This window comes from Lynx canadensis, chromosome B2 (genome assembly GCF_007474595.2).
Source record: "Lynx canadensis isolate LIC74 chromosome B2, mLynCan4.pri.v2, whole genome shotgun sequence".
Classification (NCBI taxonomy): domain Eukaryota; kingdom Metazoa; phylum Chordata; class Mammalia; order Carnivora; family Felidae; genus Lynx; species Lynx canadensis.
In genome coordinates, this window is record NC_044307.1 from 65,917,943 (window position 1) to 65,935,708 (window position 17,766).

General features: G+C 36.2%; 1 protein-coding gene across 20 annotated transcripts in view; it reads left to right on the top strand.

Annotated features, from left to right (window-relative positions):
* Positions 1 to 14,795, top strand: part of RIMS1 (regulating synaptic membrane exocytosis 1) — a 488,852-nt gene extending 474,057 nt beyond the window's left edge. For all 20 annotated transcript variants that reach the window (XM_030315837.1, XM_030315800.2, XM_030315814.1 and 17 more), the window contains 5 exons: positions 5,460 to 5,598; positions 7,827 to 7,939; positions 11,532 to 11,633; positions 12,445 to 12,584; positions 13,885 to 14,795. In XM_030315837.1, the coding sequence (XP_030171697.1) occupies positions 5,460 to 5,598; positions 7,827 to 7,939; positions 11,532 to 11,633; positions 12,445 to 12,584; positions 13,885 to 14,103 (713 nt within the window). In that variant the 3' untranslated portion in view covers positions 14,104 to 14,795. The remainder of the gene's footprint in view (positions 1 to 5,459; positions 5,599 to 7,826; positions 7,940 to 11,531; positions 11,634 to 12,444; positions 12,585 to 13,884) is intronic.
* Positions 14,796 to 17,766: the final 2,971 nt, after the last annotated feature.

Below are 17,766 nucleotides of genomic sequence, written 5' to 3' on the forward strand. Positions count from 1 at the left end.
TCTACTTCCTCCCTATTACATTTAGTACTATAGATTTTAATTCCATCTGTATGCCAACATATGCTGTCTAACTACCAACCTACCTTTTTCCAACCCTGACCTATCCCTCGTGGTCCTGATTCATACATGCACTTCCTACTTTACTCTCCACATGGCTATTTAGAAAGCCCCTCAAACATCCAAAAGAGAACTCATAATTTCCACCACTCATAATGAATTCCCCCTCCTTGCAGTAAATGACACTACTGTTCAACCAGTTATCCTTTTCTAAAAACCTAGAAATTACTGATTTTTTTCTGAACCATTTATACATCTAGAGCAAGTGCTGTCCATTCCACTTCACAATATAATCAAAGCCTACCCTCTTCCCATATCTCCACTCTGCTCCCTAACCGAAGCCACTATTCATCTCTTCTCAGGTAAGAAAGTAGCTTTCCCATCCTCCTCTGCTTCCACGTCTAGTTCCTACAATTCATTCTTCACACAACAGCTAGAATGATCCATTGAAAATGGAAATCAGATCATGGCCCTGCCCTATGACTCCCCACCACACTCAGCACAAATTCCAGGCTATTTTCCAGTAGGTTGTGCCCCACCAGCTCCTTCAGCCTCTTCCACTCCATCTTCTCCTTGTCCATCTTACTTCAATTTTCTATAGCTTCCACATACAGGCTGAGGAAGGTCACTCTTCAGAGTCTTGCACCTATTCCTTCTCCCTGGATAACACTTCCTTTAGATCTTTGCATGGCTGGCTTCTATTTTACATTCTCAGAAGTGGGCTTCTCTGCCCAGCTGATCAAAAGTAACGCATCTTCTGGGACAGTTTCTTCTGCTTTATTTTTTTTCATGATTATTACCAATTCTAAAATTATCATAACTTATTTATATTAGTTTATTATAAGCACTATCCTGTCTTGTTACTGTTATAGCTGTAACACCTAGAAAAATGCCTATTATAGATACTTGCTGCATAATGAGTATTTACAGAATGAATTAATAAGTCAGTGGGGTGTTTCTAAATATAGCATACATCTCTTAATATGAAAAGAGAAATAATGAATATGTAAATATGGCACATTCCACAACATTCTATGAGAGAAAGTTTCTTCTTCAAAGCAAGAGAAAATAATTGCTCCCAAATGATAGGGATTTTACTAATTTTACATTTGTTTGTGAATATAGAGTATTAAAATAGTCTAGTTTTCTATTCCATTTGTTCTTTGTATGATACTTGGGATAGCAGTTTCAAGTCAAAGGTTTCATGTCATAATTTGATAGGAGACTTCATATCTTACCCAGGTTAATGATTCCTCAGTGGATACAAATAATTGGTAAATAATGGTGATATTATTTAGTGGTTTAATGTATTATATTGATATTTTTAAATTACATATATGTAACATATACGTATGCTATACTTATATGTACAGAGATAGATAATTGTATACATTTGCACCTCTATACAATTTTTGTGATTTTAATGAAGTTTTTAAATATGAGAATATGTGCATGAAAATATATGTGTAGCTAAACCATTGTTCTGTTTGTAAAATAAGTAAGATTAGACTTTGTGTTTTCCTAAACTGGGGTATAAAGGAATGATCACAAGACTGAGATTCAGAAGATCTAATCCAGCTTTCTGCTGCTAACTAGCCTGACATTGAGCAAATCGTTATACTCACTAGAATGTAAGCTCCATTAGGGCAGGGATTTTTGTCTGTTATGTTCATTCCTGTATCACCAGCATCTGGAAAAGGTTGGGCTCAGCGTAAGTGCTCCACAAATAATTTTTTACATGAATTACACTTCTCCAAAATTAGTTTCCACATCTACAAAACAATGTTCTTTCCAACCCTTATATTCTAAATAATAATAAAGCTGTTGTGAATTTAAATAAGACAAATTCATAGCTGGAACTGTTTATTCAGTTTTTACCTTGGCCTTTATAACATTGTCTAGTTCATCAAAGCTCTTTTCAATGAATATTTATTAACATGAATAAGACGAGAGCTAATATCAGTCCATATTTGCTGTCTTCCAAAGGACAAAAACAAAAACTCTAAAATTAAAAATGTATCATTCAAACTCATAAAATTAAACAAGTGTAAAAGAAAGTTCAATAACCAACTTCTCAAATATTTCCTTAAAGTGTGCAGCACTTACATTTTGGAATGTATTAAGTTTTAAGATTGCTCTAAGAAAGTTAAGACACCCTGTAAATGAACCTTTAAGAATACCTGATATTCCAATTACATAATATAAAAAAATTAATATTCACTTAAAATTTTTTTTCATTGAACAAATATGTAATAAGTGGCAACCATGTGAAACCTGTGTTAGGAAATGATTGCCAACCTGATAGCCTACCCTCTGCTGTCAGCTGTGATGCCAGGTGTACACAAAGCCCTGAGATCTCTGGTGTTGGAGCCTCTTGGCCAGAGTCAACAACATTGGAAAGACTGCAGAGGCAACCTGTGTGCTACTGAGAAGACAGTAGCCCCCCTCCTGACCACCATTACTCAGAGGCTCCCTACCACAATCACCAGGACCAGTCCCACCATGGGTATTACTTCCCTGTTCCCTCATTGCCTGTATCCTTACTTCTTCCATACTAATGACTAATGAGACCCTGACCCCTTTACAATAAAGCCATTGCTGCTCTACCCTGTCACCCTCTATCCCTCCTTATCCTGCCTTTTTCCATAGCACTTATTACCAGGCATGTATTTATTTATTTGTTCATTGCCTTGCTTGTATACACACATACGCTAGAATGTAAGCTCCATGGCAGCAGGAAATTTGTCATTCATCAGTATATCTCCAGCACCAAGAATAGTGAATGACACATAGCAGGTGCCTAGTAAATATTTGTTGGATGGATGTGTGGGTGGGTGGTTAGACAGATGGATGGATAAATGAAAAATTTAATGAGTGAATAACCTGAACCTCCCCACTACTGATCCTCTTAACTGTCTCTCCTCTGTTTCCAGCATCACCTCACCATTTAGATGTAAAGGTTGCCCTCATTTTTCTAGCCATGATAGTAAGAATTTGGTGTTCCACCCTGGGTTTATTGCTTCCTGCTGGTTTGGGTAAACATTTGCATAACTATGCTTGGCTCAGTTTGGTAATACATCCTTGGGGCTTGCCTTTACCCCTCAAGTGGGACCCAGCCAGTATGTGTGTGTGAATGAAGTGTTGCCCCACCATAATGACTTCATAAAGGAACTACATCTGAGAAGGAGGCACAGTATATAAATAAATCAATATACAAATAAAAACAGCACTAGGATGTCAATAAATGAAGTCACTGCCTTCAGTAAGTGTACACATTCTACAATGACAAGTCAAATAGGTAAGACAGAGACTAGAAAGGGGAAAGGTAGAAAATTCCTGAGCCTTAGGTGGGAAAATAGGTACATCTGTTGGTACCTATTTGGTACCAACAGAATGTTGGTAGGAGTGATTTAAACTACTATCATGTTTCTAAATGGCAATTTAGAAAAAGCTATTAAGATTAAATGGATTTGTACCCTTTCACTAGCATTCAGCTTCTAGAAATATGTTCTATAAAAACTCTCCTGTAACAACTGGAAACATCCCAAGTACTCATCAATATGGACATGCATGGTTTAATTATGAGATCACATAACAGTGCAGTCATTAAAAAGAATAAATATAGACATGTTTGTATTATAGATATATTAAATGGAATGAGGAAATTGCACATTAGTATGTGTGGTGTGATACTGGTATTGAGTTTATACCAGTGTTCTAGATACTATGGATAACAGTGAGCAGTATTCACAATGTCCCTCTCCTCATAGAGATTAAATTCTAACTGGGGAACAGACAACAAACAAATAGAAGTTTAATGGCAGAGCAGTGCTATGAAGACATATAAAGCATGGCAAGGAGATAAAAAGTGATGAGGACCAGAAAAAGCCTCTCTGAGGGGGTGACACTGGCACAGAGACCTGAATAAAGTGAGGGAGCAAGACAAGAAAATCAGAAGGAAAGACAGTAAGGAAAACAGGCCCTGAAGCAGCATGCTTGGAGTGCTCAAGAAAATGCAGGAAGACTGTGTGACTGGAGAGCAGTGATCGTGGGGATGAGAGGCAGAGTATGAGATTGGAGAGGTAGCCAGGGGCCATATTATGTGGCATTTTATGGGCCATTGTGACAATTTCAGATTTTCTTTTAATTTTGATGATAAACCAGCACAAGATCTTGAGCAAGGGAATAACATATTCAGAATTGTGTTTTTAAGGAACTGCTGTGGCTTTTACGTAGAGAATATTCAGCATTGAGTCCATATAGTAAAACCAATTATATCTTTTATTAGACAATCTACAAAAGGATTGCAGTGACCAAAAATGAGAGGAAAATATGCAAACTTTCATATGGTGTATTTAGGAGTGTTTTGGGGCACCTGCTTCAAAGAGGTTTTATGAGGGTTGAAGAGTTTATGTGTGTATACACATACAGTAGTTAATGTATACAGTTATACATATAGAGCATTTTTTCATATATTAATGGGTATTAAATGATACTATGTGAAAACCTGAAAGAAAACCAGAAATACACATCAAATGTTTAGATGGAAAAAGTGTGGCAGGTATTAAAAGTCTGTCTAACTTTTCGGTATTGTTCTAACCAAAAAAAATATTTTGGAATTTCATTTTTATGCTCTGAATAGACTGCTGGTTAGTGCATTTCAAAGTGGTTTGAAGAAGTTGCTCTGAATTTAGAGTTTAAAAAAATGATCAGCCATTATAATTCACAATGCAGAAAGAGACTCACACTCAAAACTGCCAGTAAGAAATGATTCAGCTCAGTTCAAAAGCCAGGAGACAGCAATAAAGCCTTGGAGTTAATACCTGTTCTACCTACATAGGTATCCTTATATGCCATCTCAAATGAGATCATGTATGTTAACTTGTTTCAAAAATCATTAAATACTACTGTTTATTTTTATGGGATTGCTGATACATGGCCAAAACTGGTATTTTTCACGCTTAGTCCGCTGTGCCTCATCTCCTTTAAAGGACAAGGCCCATTCATTTAGCTCTATTCCCACATATTTGGAACATTCCAGATTGGGAATGTTCCTTTTAGGTTGTTCAACATTATATTTCCCCATAATGCAGTCCAGTGCCAAATCCAACTTTTCATGGAAGTTGATAACTTGAGCAGCAGTAATACAATGAGTTCATTTTGGTTCACTGAGATTCAGGCAGTCTCTGGAACAGGGGCAGTGGTCTCCCTTCCACTGCTACCCCTCTTGGCCAAAGCATATTGTCGGCAAAGAGATTTAGCTAATCAGATTATTCTCTTAGACTCTTTTCCTGAGTAAACTTTTAATTACATGCATAATTGTTTAATTTGCAGACTCAACCAGTATCCCGGGAGAAATTGTCTAAACAAGACTTAGAGTTTCTTGTATTTTCTCTTGTCAGAGTCAGGCCACAAGAAGTTAAAAAGCACCATACAGAGAAGCACAGAAACAGGAATGGCAGCCGAAATGAGGAAGATGGTAAGGCAACCAAGTCGAGAGTCTACTGACGGCAGCATCAACAGTTATAGCTCCGAGGGAAAGTAAGTGAACAAAGCCACCAATGTTTATGGTGCAGCTTATTCCTTTTTTTTAATGTCTACTTATTTAAAAATTTTTTTTCAGTGTTTGTTTATTTTTGAGAGAGAGAGAGACAGAGCATGAGTAGGGAAGGGGCAGAGAGAGGGAGACACAGAATTCAAAGCAGGCTCCAGGCTCTGAGCCACCAGCACAGAGCCCGACGCGGGGCTGGAACCCACAAACCGTGAGATCATGACCTGGGCCAAAGTTGGACACCCAACCAACTGAGCCACCCAGGCACCCCTAAAGTTTATTTTATTTGGGGAGGTGAGGAAGGGGCAGAGAGAGGGAGAGAGATAATCCCAAGCAGATTCTGTGCTGGCAGCGCAGAGTCCCATGTGGGGCTCAAAGTCACAAAACCACGATATCATAACCTGAGCCAAAACCAAGAGTTGGATGCTTAACCAACTGAGCCACCCAGACACCCCTCAATTAAAATTCAGACTCTTGATTTTGGCTCAGGTCATGATCCCTGGGTCGTGAGATCAAGCCCCACATTGGGCTCCCCACTGAGCATGGAGCCTGCTTGGGATTCTCTTTTTCTTCCTCTGTCCCTTCCCTGCTCACCCTCTCTCTCAAAATAAATAAACATTTTTAAAAATTAAATAAAATTTAGAAGTGAAAATTAATTTCCCATATTCCTACTTTTCTCCAAACTACTTTGGGTTCTGAGTAAGTCTAACACTCTCATAATAGGAACTTACATTTTTTTGTTTTTAAAACATCACTCTTTTTTACCTTAGGAAAAGATCTCAAAATTTATCTTCCTCATTATTTTTGTGTAAAGAGTTTTAGTTAGTTTTGAAATTAATCATGAAAAAATATAGCTAGATTTGTGTTTTACTTACTTGGTCTGCTTTTACATATAGATCCTGCAAAAAATCCTGCATTTCTCTATGCTTGAGAATTTTTCTGGTAAAACCAAACCTTTACGGAGGTGACAGATCTTACAATTAAGTAATTATTATTCTGCGGTGGGTTACTTGGAGATTGTGTGCAAATTTTCCTAGAATTATTCATTTATTGCCATTCAAAAATCTCATTTATCAATCTAATAGTAGTAATTTATTTTACTGGAATCGTTTTGTTCTGTTTAGAAAATGAAATAAAATTATGCCAAGTTAATGATCATGCTATGTTTACCCATTCCTGAAACTATTAAGTCCGTTTATTTGATCAAATGATTGGTATGCATCCTCCCAGCAACATATAGCTAAGAGCAAAAATCAGCAGGCATGAAAGCTATAGAGATAAACTTGCTGACAAAATGCCAATATTTGATGAAATACGGTAATGTGACATACAAATGAAAGACCAGAGACAATATTTTCTGATATAAAATTAATAAATCAAATAATATTTACCTCCACCTGAATAAGCCACTTAACCTCTCATAGATTGATTTTCGTGGTCTCTGGGTGTGATAATAAATTTGTGCTCTAATTCCCTTGATTGTGAGGAAGTAATATGTGAAAAAGCACATTGGGAATGACAAATCCCTACAGAAATGTGCTTATTCAAAAACTACTCATTGAAGGCCAAATATGTAGCAAGCATGGTTCTTGGTACATGGACAAATCAATAAACAAGAAGGGCACAGTCACTCTCTGCTGGAGCTTACAGCCCAGGGAGTTCAGGTAGTCATGGGGTAGTAAGCAATGGACATATTCTAATCAATTCTTTTCCACTTGAACTAAATAAAAATCTCAGATAATATAAAAATGTAGTTCATTACAAAATGAATAAACATTTTTATTTGTAAATAAGAATTTGTACTTTGCTATGATATTTATTGAAGAAATTATCAGGCATTTTTTTTTAATTTAGCATTGTTACTTAATGTTCATGAGCAATTATTTATGTAGGGTTCATCATATAAAAATTTACATCTTATATTTTATGTCAATAATATACTTATGGAGGGACTTGTATTTTTAAGTGTCCAGAAAACTTAGTATATTAAAACTATAAGCCATCCTGAATAGAACGTCAGCTCTTAACTTGAGAGTTTATTTAGACCTTTTCTCAGTCAGTGCTGGGCTTCGCTTGGTTCAGGGGCAATGAATGCAAAGAATCACGAAGTAAGTTGTCCAATATTTATGATTCATGATCAGAATTAGTAGTCATATGGACACTAATGAAATGAATTCTAGGAGATCTAATGTTTTGATTTTTGTCCTTCTGCTAATAGCTTAATATTTCCTGGAGTACGACTAGGAGCAGACAGTCAATTCAGTGATTTTCTTGATGGACTGGGACCAGCTCAGCTTGTTGGCCGCCAAACCCTTGCTACCCCTGCAATGGGTAAGAATCACTTTTTTACCCCACAGGAAAACTGATGTTTCATGACTGACAAAGTCATTTAAAGCATCTAGTAGTAATATAAGTGAGAAGCAACATTTTAGGGTATTTCTGGTTTCAAATGACTATTCTAATTTCTAATGCATGTTTCTAACTTGAGACATTATACAAAACAAAGTTAGTCAAAAATCTTTGAATTTATCAGAAAACTCTGTCAAGACAGAGTAAGGATAGCATTTCACAGCCTGGAAAGACAAGTGGATCATTCAGTAAAGGATGTTGGCTTAACTGTTTCACTAAGCAAAAAAAGATTAACGAAATTGCCTCCCTACTTAAGAACTTAAAAAAAATATTTTAGACTGAATTATAAAGGAGAAATTGGGTAGACAAAGACCCTAGAAAATACTGACAAACACTTACATTAATGTGTCTATGCTCTTGGGAGTGGAAAAGAACGTCTAAAGGATCAAACCAAAGCCAGATAAATTGAAAACTTCTACTAGAAAAAAAACCCTAAATTAAGTTAAAAGAAAAATGATGGAGAAATTACATGTAACATGCACAACAGATATTCCCCTGAAGAACATGAGATTGCAGCTTGAAGGGCCCAAAGAATACTCAGCAAAATGCATGAAAGTAGGTCACCACAAAGGCCTATCATCATGGAATTTCACAACACCAGAGATTAATAGAAAATTCTACAAGTTTCCTAAGAAGAAAGATAATTCTTGGGGCGCCTGGGTGGCGCAGTCGGTTAAGCGTCCGACTTCAGCCAGGTCACGATCTCACGGTCCGTGAGTTCGAGCCCCGCGTCGGGCTCTGGGCTGATGGCTCAGAGCCTGGAGCCTGCTTCCGATTCTGTGTCTCCCTCTCTCTCTGCCCCTCCCCTGTTCATGCTCTGTCTCTCTCTGTCCCTCTCTGTCCCAAAAATAAATAAACGTTGAAAAAAAAAAATTTTTAAAAAAGAAGAAAGATAATTCTATATAAACTATCAAAAAATCAGGGGTTCCTGGGTGGCTCAGTCGGTTGAGCATCCATCTTTGGCTCAGGTCATGATCTCGTGGTTTGTGGGTTCGAGCCTGATGTCAGGCTTTGTGCTGACAGCTCAGAGCCTGCTTTGGATTCTCTGTCTCTCTCTCTCCCTGCCCCTTCCCTGCCCACTCTCTCTCTCACTATAAACACCAAAAAAATCAGATTTCCACTGGACTCTTCAATAATAATATTGGAAGCCAGAAGACCACTGCATATTACGTTCAAAATTCTGAGTAACAATTGATTTCCAATGTAGAGTACAATAGCCAGCCAAGTTATCAAGTAAGTTTCAGGCTGGAATAAAAACACACTGACAAGAATGGTGTCAAAACATTTTGTTCATACACAACATTGCTCATAAAGTTACTGGAGGATATACCTCAACAAAATGAACTAAGTAAATTAAAAAAAGTTGAGAACTAAAAAAGAAAGAAAAGATCCAGTAAATGAATGCTTCAGTACAAGAGAAAAACGGTTGGGATATCCAATATGATAGTGAAGGAAAAGTTAAAGGTAACAATTGCAACAAACTTTAAAAACAGTTTGTCCAAAGGGTAACATGTCAGAATCCATAAGATAAAATCTAAGAACACCTAATATGCTTGATTTTATGGAAGAAGTAAACAACCAGGAGAGAATAAGGGGTTGAATTAATGATACATACATAAAAATGTAAGCAAATGCTTTTTAAAAAGACACTTATTAAATAGGGAAAAGAAAGAGCTGTCCAAGAAATGAGAAGTAACCACAGTATTCTAGTTCACTCATTTCTAAATAATGTTATGTAATCATAGTTATATAGACTAATATCGGAATAATGGAATGACAGAAAGTGTCAGTGTATGGTAGCGAAGGAAGGCAGTGAGGTTGAAGTTAGAAACTAATAATATCTAAAAGCGAAAAACATGGGAAAATGCCTTACAAATTTAGTATTTATAAATAGGGAGGCAAATGCCAAACAGTTAAAAAATTTTTCACATAAAAATATTAAAAATCTTGAAAGCAGTGATCTTTAGAAGGCAAGAAGTTGAGAGAATGGGAATCTTTTATACTAATAAATAGGCTTATAGAACAGTTTGACTCTTTAAACTGTGTGTGTATGTGATTAAAACAAAAACCAAAGAGACATGTGGGACCTGAGTCTAAAACAGAGTTATAAAAGTAATGGTTCTCAATCCAGAACCACAAAGTTGATCAGCTGACCTAGCAAATGAAGAGAATTCACAACTGAGAAAATGAAGATTATTTAGCTAAGGAAAAATTAGAACTTATTAATTCTAAGAAATAAAGTATCATATCAATCAGAAAATGAACACCTTAGTAAACATGGGCAAAGGATATGAACAGGCAAGACAAGAGAAAGAATACAAACTGAAAATACTTAGACATATGTTCAGCCTGTCTATTAAAGAAATGCAAATTATAAATTTTAAACCATCAGATTGACAAAAATTAGACATATTGCTAATACCACTATTAGTGGGTGTGCAATATGGAAAAACAGATATTTCTGATGGTAGTACAAACTGGCACAATCTTTCTGAAGGATACTTGGCAATATACATAGAATTTTTTAATGTCCATTCAATTAGACCCCATATTTAAAAATCTGGGAATTTATGCTCAAGAGGTAATTGACCAAGTGTGCAAAAATTCTCTATAAAGCTGTTCATTCCAGTGCTATTTATAATAGCAACAATGTAGATAGTCTATATTTCCATCAACAGGGATCTGGTTAAACAAGTAATGACATATCCATTCACTGGTCCATCTAGTCAATAAATTAAGGATGCATGGTCATGATAGAGATGATAGATAGATGGGTAGGTAGGTAGGTAGGTAGGTAGGTAGGTAGGTAGGTAAGATAGATAGATAGATAGATAGATAGATAGATAGATAGATAGATAGATAGATATAGGTAGGTAGGTAGGTAAATAGGTAGGTAGGTAGATAGATTAGGTAGATAGGAGAGAGAGAGGGAGAGAGAGAGGGAGGGAGGGAGGGAGGGAGGGAGGGAGGGAGGAAGGGAGGGAGGGAGGGAGGGAGGAAGGAAGGAAGGAAGGAAGGAAGGAAGGAAGGAAGGAAGGAAGGAATAGATCAAAGAAGGAAGGAATAGATCAAAGGAGTACTTTCTCTTTAACTAAGAGAAAGTACTCCTAAGATGGGATATTCACCAAAACATTAATAGTGTTCTTCTCTAGATAATGGAAATATAGATAATTATACTTTTTTACTAAGAAGTATTATATATTAGATGATAAAAAGGATAAGAAATCTTATTAGCATATAAGAATAACTTAAATTCAGTATTGTTGTAATTAAGTGATTTATAAACTAATATGAAACTCATAACATGGCTTAGTACCAGAAAAATGAAGAGAAACATTTCAAAACCTGATTTGGAGGAAGGGGAAGAAAAGTGGGATCAGGAAACTCTAAATATTAGGGTTTTTTATCAAGATCATGAAGATCATAATTTGGAGTCTATTATTACATACCTCTGTTTTTTAACTGCATGTAACTGCAAAGAAGCTGAAACATTTTGTTTCCCCTCCACTTGCAGGTGACATACAAATTGGAATGGAGGATAAAAAGGGCCAATTAGAAGTTGAAGTTATTAGAGCACGAAGCCTCACACAAAAACCTGGTTCCAAGTCTACACCTGGTAAGGAAAGGTCGTACTGAGTTTGCACAAGAGAATCTGACATAAGCAAAAAAATCCAAGTATTTGCTGCATTCGAATTCTATAGGCTCTTGTTTTGCATCATCTGATTGATTAAAAAGACAGCTTTTCTGTATTCTTTGATTCTATAAAAGTGGATCTGGGTTTTCCTTGCACAATTATACTGTCAAAGTCTAAGTAAGAGTATTATCAAGTTAATTTTTTTCTGCACATTTACAAATGAAATTTTTTTTTAGTTCCAATAATAAAAAAGAAACAGTGAGCTTTTATTGTATTTATATATTATTATATTTATAATGTGAACTGTAGGGGCTCCTGGGAGGCTCAGTCAGTTACGTGTACGACTTCGGCTTAGGTCGTGATCTTGTGGTTTGTGAGTTTGAACCCCATGTCAGGCTCTGTGCTGACAGTTCAGGGCCTGGAGCCTGCTTCAGATCCTGTGTCTCCCTCTCTCTCTGACCCTCCCCCATTCGTGCTCTGTTTCTCTCTCAAAAATAAACAAAAACATTAAAAAAATTGTTTTTAATGTGAACTGTAATGCCAGCTATACCCCAGGTCACTCAGTCTTAGGTTAATTCCACATACATTTACTTGAAATGAGGAAAATGGCAGTGATGGTAACATAAGGATTTTAAGGAATAGAATTTATGGAGCACGGGAAAGTTAAAATGATGTAAATAGTCAAGAGAAACTTTCAGTAAGCAATCTCTAATTCTCTGATAAAGCATTCTCTAATAAAATCAGTTAAACTTGAAGGATTAACTTCTTATATGTTAATGTCACCTTTGTTCAGCTCCTTATGTCAAAGTGTATCTTTTGGAAAACGGGGCCTGTATAGCCAAGAAGAAGACAAGAATTGCGCGAAAAACCCTTGATCCTTTGTATCAACAGTCCCTGGTTTTTGACGAAAGTCCACAGGGTAAAGTTCTTCAGGTAGGTAAAAGTTTGTTTGACTTTTTACATTGTAATGTCCACATTATCCATATAAACACTGAAGAGTGGCCAAACATGAAGAGCACAAATTTCAGTAAGGAGAAATGCAGGGTAACATCCTTGAGTAGAAAAAAACAAATTGTTAATTTACAATATAAATAATATGTAGTATTAAAAAAATATCTGGTGGATGTAATAGGTAATACAAAGTTTATTTTCTCTCCCTTCTTTTTTTCCTTCTCTCCATCATCTCCTTTTGCTTTTACCCTGCCTCCCACAGCCCCTCTTCTCAATAGGTAGGTAGGTAGGTAGGTAATCAAGGCAAATGAGCTGATAATTTATTGAGCATTACTATGTGCCAGACATGGGATACAAAGAAGAAGCAAGGAAAGAGAATATTCAGGACTGGTGAATGTCAGATGAATTGTTAAGTAATTACATGCATTATTTCTTTTAAACACTTTATCTACTGTGTATATAAAATACCATTATCCCCCTTTTAAAGATTATGTATGAGGATCACAGAGATTAATTTGACAAAATTACTCAGCACATTGGAAAGGCAGGTTTCACCACTCCTGCCTGTGTGAAGCAGGTGAATGAATTCAGTTGAGAACGTCTCCAGATGACCAAAGGATTAGAAAATAGAACCTTAGGAGTAAGTATAATGAAATGAGTGCTTATCTGACACCAACAGGAGTTGACCCACATTGTGCTATAAGCTCACTATAAGCTATAAGCTCACTGATTTATTAACCATCTTATCAAATCAGAACTGTCAGGCAAATGCTCAAAAGGAACCAGCTTACAATTATTTTTCAACCTTCACTAACAAGTACATAATATAAAAGAAATTTAATGAATATTTTCATTCTTTATACATACTCCTTCATATACACACTCTACCATACACCGAATTGCATTGTTTTGCCCTAACTTGTACAAATTTTAGTTTTTTATATCACTATGGCCCTATACATCACTTACCAGATAGTCATTACTAAAGAAAGTATTGAATGTATATATAAACAAACTTGTATATGTATTTCTTTACCATGGTTTATGTAGCTAATATCCCTCATTGACTATGGAAACATTAGTTGCTTTCTATCTAATCTAAAAATTACTGTGAAGTATCTCTTTGAGCACCTGTATGTTAATCTCTATCTGTTCCTCCTCCTTAGTGTCAGTTATATTCATTTCATCTCATTCATTGACCCACTTTTGCAGAATAGTTGCTTTCAGTTCTTCAAATATGAAAGAAACATTAGAGTTTTATTGCATTTTTCTGTCTCTGCAGGTCATTGTCTGGGGGGACTATGGCAGAATGGACCATAAATGCTTTATGGGTGTGGCTCAAATCTTGTTGGAAGAACTCGATCTATCCAGTATGGTAATCGGATGGTACAAGTTGTTCCCACCATCATCCCTGGTGGACCCCACACTGACTCCCCTAACGCGCCGGGCTTCCCAGTCATCTCTGGAAAGTTCAACTGGGCCTCCCTGCATCCGCTCATAGTGAACTCCTACCAGAGTCATTCCAGTGAAACTCTACCTTTCAGGATAATAATCTGAACCAGATATTTCATGATCAAAAAAGCATTGTTGGAGACAGACAATCAACTTGTGTTTTGCCTGTAGTAGTTTTTCAATATGTCCCACTCGTTGTTTAAAACCTGGCTTCATATGACAGAACAAGGCAGTCTATCAAATTACAGTAAGAGTCAACATGCTAGTGAGAGTCACTGATGCTTCTAACAAACAGAAAAAGAGGAAACTTCAAATTCACACACACACACACACACACACCAAATTGAACAAACTGGAAACTCTCACTCTGTGAAAAGTTGTATTTTACACGTTTGTGCACAGACCACAAGCAGTGTTATTTCCCTGGTGTTTAAGAAGTTCTGTTTTTTGTGTGTTTTGTTTATTTGTGCATTATTTGTTGGGTTTTGGTTTCTTGAATTGTTTTGCTTTATTTTTCATTGTATATGTTATTTCCACTAGTTTTTGGACATGTCACGACAGGCCTCATGATGCTTACAAAGACCCTTCCTTTCTTTTCCCAAAAGCACTAAAAAAGGGCTGAAATAGTCTCTGTGGCATCTCCCCAAAGTGTTCAGCAACTAGGCAAGATGAGGCCAATGAAAGATTTCACTGGCTTTCATTTTATAATTTTTCAAAGTCTTATGTGTGCAAACCCAGAAAACAAAAATTCATCTTCTAAAATAATCATAGAATCACTTTTTTTAAATGAAGAGCATACCTGTTTGTGTTCTAAAACATTAATTTATTTTTTCCATCGTTTTTCATGGAAGACTTTTAGAGAAGTCAATCTGCAACTAATGCTGGGAACTAAAACCAACCACATAATTGTACTTTGGAAATACTCCTTGTAGTAACTTTTTCTTCCTGATATCCCCAAAAATAAGTATATGCTCATGTGTATAAACTATACTTTTGACTTCCCAAAATGGTGACTAGAAATGGATTTGAGCCTAAGACACTTTCAGCTATGCCCAGGCTTCTCGGCCATGTCTCAGTGTAGACATACCCATCTGCCCTGGAAAGAGCATGGTATGAGCTGTCCAATATTCCACTGGAAATTCCAGTTGAAATATTCTGCACTAAAGTAATGTTTTTATCAAATTTTAGTTTACATTTCTTTGAGATTGATGCAAGCACAAAAGCTTGATTTTTTAATGCAAAATATCCTACTTTTGGGGGGAAAATAAAACAAGTCAAATTTCAACTTGCATTTTCTTCATTTGAGTTTTTCTTGGCCTTGAATTTCCCTTGTGACATTCTGTATATGTGCTACACACTGCAGACTCTGCAGGTGCATTGATACGTTCTCCCTCCTTTTATGAGTCATTCAACTTTTGTGATCACACAAATAGAGCAGCATGACTTGGAACTGTTCAAAGCTGCATGCACGTTTTTTTTTAAAAAAAAAGAAAAAATGAAAAAAAAAACCCAAAAGGTTATTTAATAATGTATGTTAGTTCCACATTAGGACAGCTTGTATGTTGCATGTACTTGTACAGTTTGCTCGTTAATTACTATACTGAAATAACCAAGAAATCTAAGCCATCCATTTTTGTTATAGACATTTTGCAGGTTTTAGCCAGACTCCATATGTGAGTTTGGGGTGAAATGTCTATAGATGGACTTTATTTTTTACCCTCTGGAAAACGTGATGTAGTATGGACCAAATTCCTTCTAATAAATATTTTGGTGTAGATTCCTACTGTGGGGCTGTAACACATGTAGACACTGTGTACACACTAGGTTTTAATCCATAGACATACTGCCTGCACCAAGTGAATTATTTATTATTATTTACACATGCCAGAATTATCTGCCCATCATTCCACAGGGCACAGATTGACCACTACTCACCATGCTGAGCAGGAAGAACTGAAGCATTGGTGCACTTCTACTAGATTCCGTTCTGTCTTAGTGGCCAACAATCAACTAACTATAATTGGGTAGTATCTTTCTATTTTGACCACTTGTCTTAACACTCCCCTGTGCTTTTAAAATGAACAACTCATGTATGTAAACATGTTTAATAAAATTTACTTTTCATGTCAGTTGGTAGCCATCTGTGTTCTATGTTTTGCCAGATTTCCATTGTGGGTTCTATGGTGCAAAATGGGAGCCAGATCATGGGAAAGGGAGGCTGGGATTTGTTGTCTGCTGTGGGCATTTGACTTGACTTGTCACTGCACTATATATGTCTTAATCTACACCCAAAGGGTACTTTGCATCACATACGAGTTTTCACTTTGTCAGCCTGTCTAAGTGAGCACATGACTATACTTCTGAAAAGTGGCATTATTAAAAACAATAAATCTCAGTAAGAATCAAATGGAAGGTTGTTTTTCTGCTGCTGTTTGAGTGTGCAAATAAAAGAGACAACTCTATTGTCAAATTGCTGAATCATTTCCAGTTATGTGACATATCAAAATATTAATTTCTGCGTCTCTCATCAAAGCATCTGGCTCCTCTTTCCATCTTTTCTTTCTGAACCCCTGACTGATTTGTAGACCTTTGCCTTAGAGTAGGCCAACTTAACAAACCAAGCAAGCCATTAAGTTATCTTCAGCAGAATCTTAGGGAATAAATAGATCTTCAAATATCATAGATCAGTCTCTATAGGTAATATGTTAAAAGAAAAATTATTAGCTTTCTTAATTTTATAACTTTTTCTTCAAAAGTGTGTTCATGTATTTCATAAAATCATCATCCTCACAAAATACTTGCTAAGCAATAATTTCATATTGCAGTACATTTTTAGTAAAATTGCTGTTGGGATCTAATCTCCACCTTTTAAAAGCCCATGATATTTTTTAGACCAAACCAACTTTAACATAAAGCAAAATAAACACAACGAAATATCAAATCTGAGACAATAAAGCAATATGAGACATGTCACTGCATAAGTTGTTTAAAATTTTTTAAGCAGTTGACTGAATTTTACCCTATTGGATCAACCAATTGTTTGGTCTACAAGACATGAAATTATCTGTTAGGTTGAGTCAAGGAGGAAAAAAAACAACAGATCGGTTCAGTTTACAACGGGCTGTCAGAGCAGAGTTGTTTAATGCACATAACCAGGGGAAGGCGGGGGCAAATCTGACATTAAAATAGGAGGCAGCTAAATATAGCTTTAAAATTCTTTGTCTAGACAGGGACAGAAAAGCAGAAATCTCTCTTCAAATCATGTAAACCTGCACAGCATTATGACTTGAGTGCCTGTAATGGTGGAGAGGAAGTAACAGTAGGGAAAGCAATTTTGCTAAGTCTTCATGGTTTCCTGCTGACTCTGACAACTTAGTATCTGGAAATCCCACCTTGAGATATATGATCTGACTACACATAAGGAACATTATTAAGGGCTTTGTTGGATACTAGATGCTATTTACTTGGGATGTAAAAATGAAAAAACAAAAAAACTGACCTGTCTTAAAGGAGCTCCCTATCTACTAAGGGAGACCATGACATAAAGAAATAATTACAGTAACATATTTTGAATTTGTATACAAAACACTATGGGGATTACCTTTAATTCTCACACCAGCCCTAAGAGAAGTACTTTTATAACCCTATTTTACATAAAGGATCTGCAGCTTGGAGAGGCTAAGCAACAGGCCAAAGGTCACAGCACTGGTTA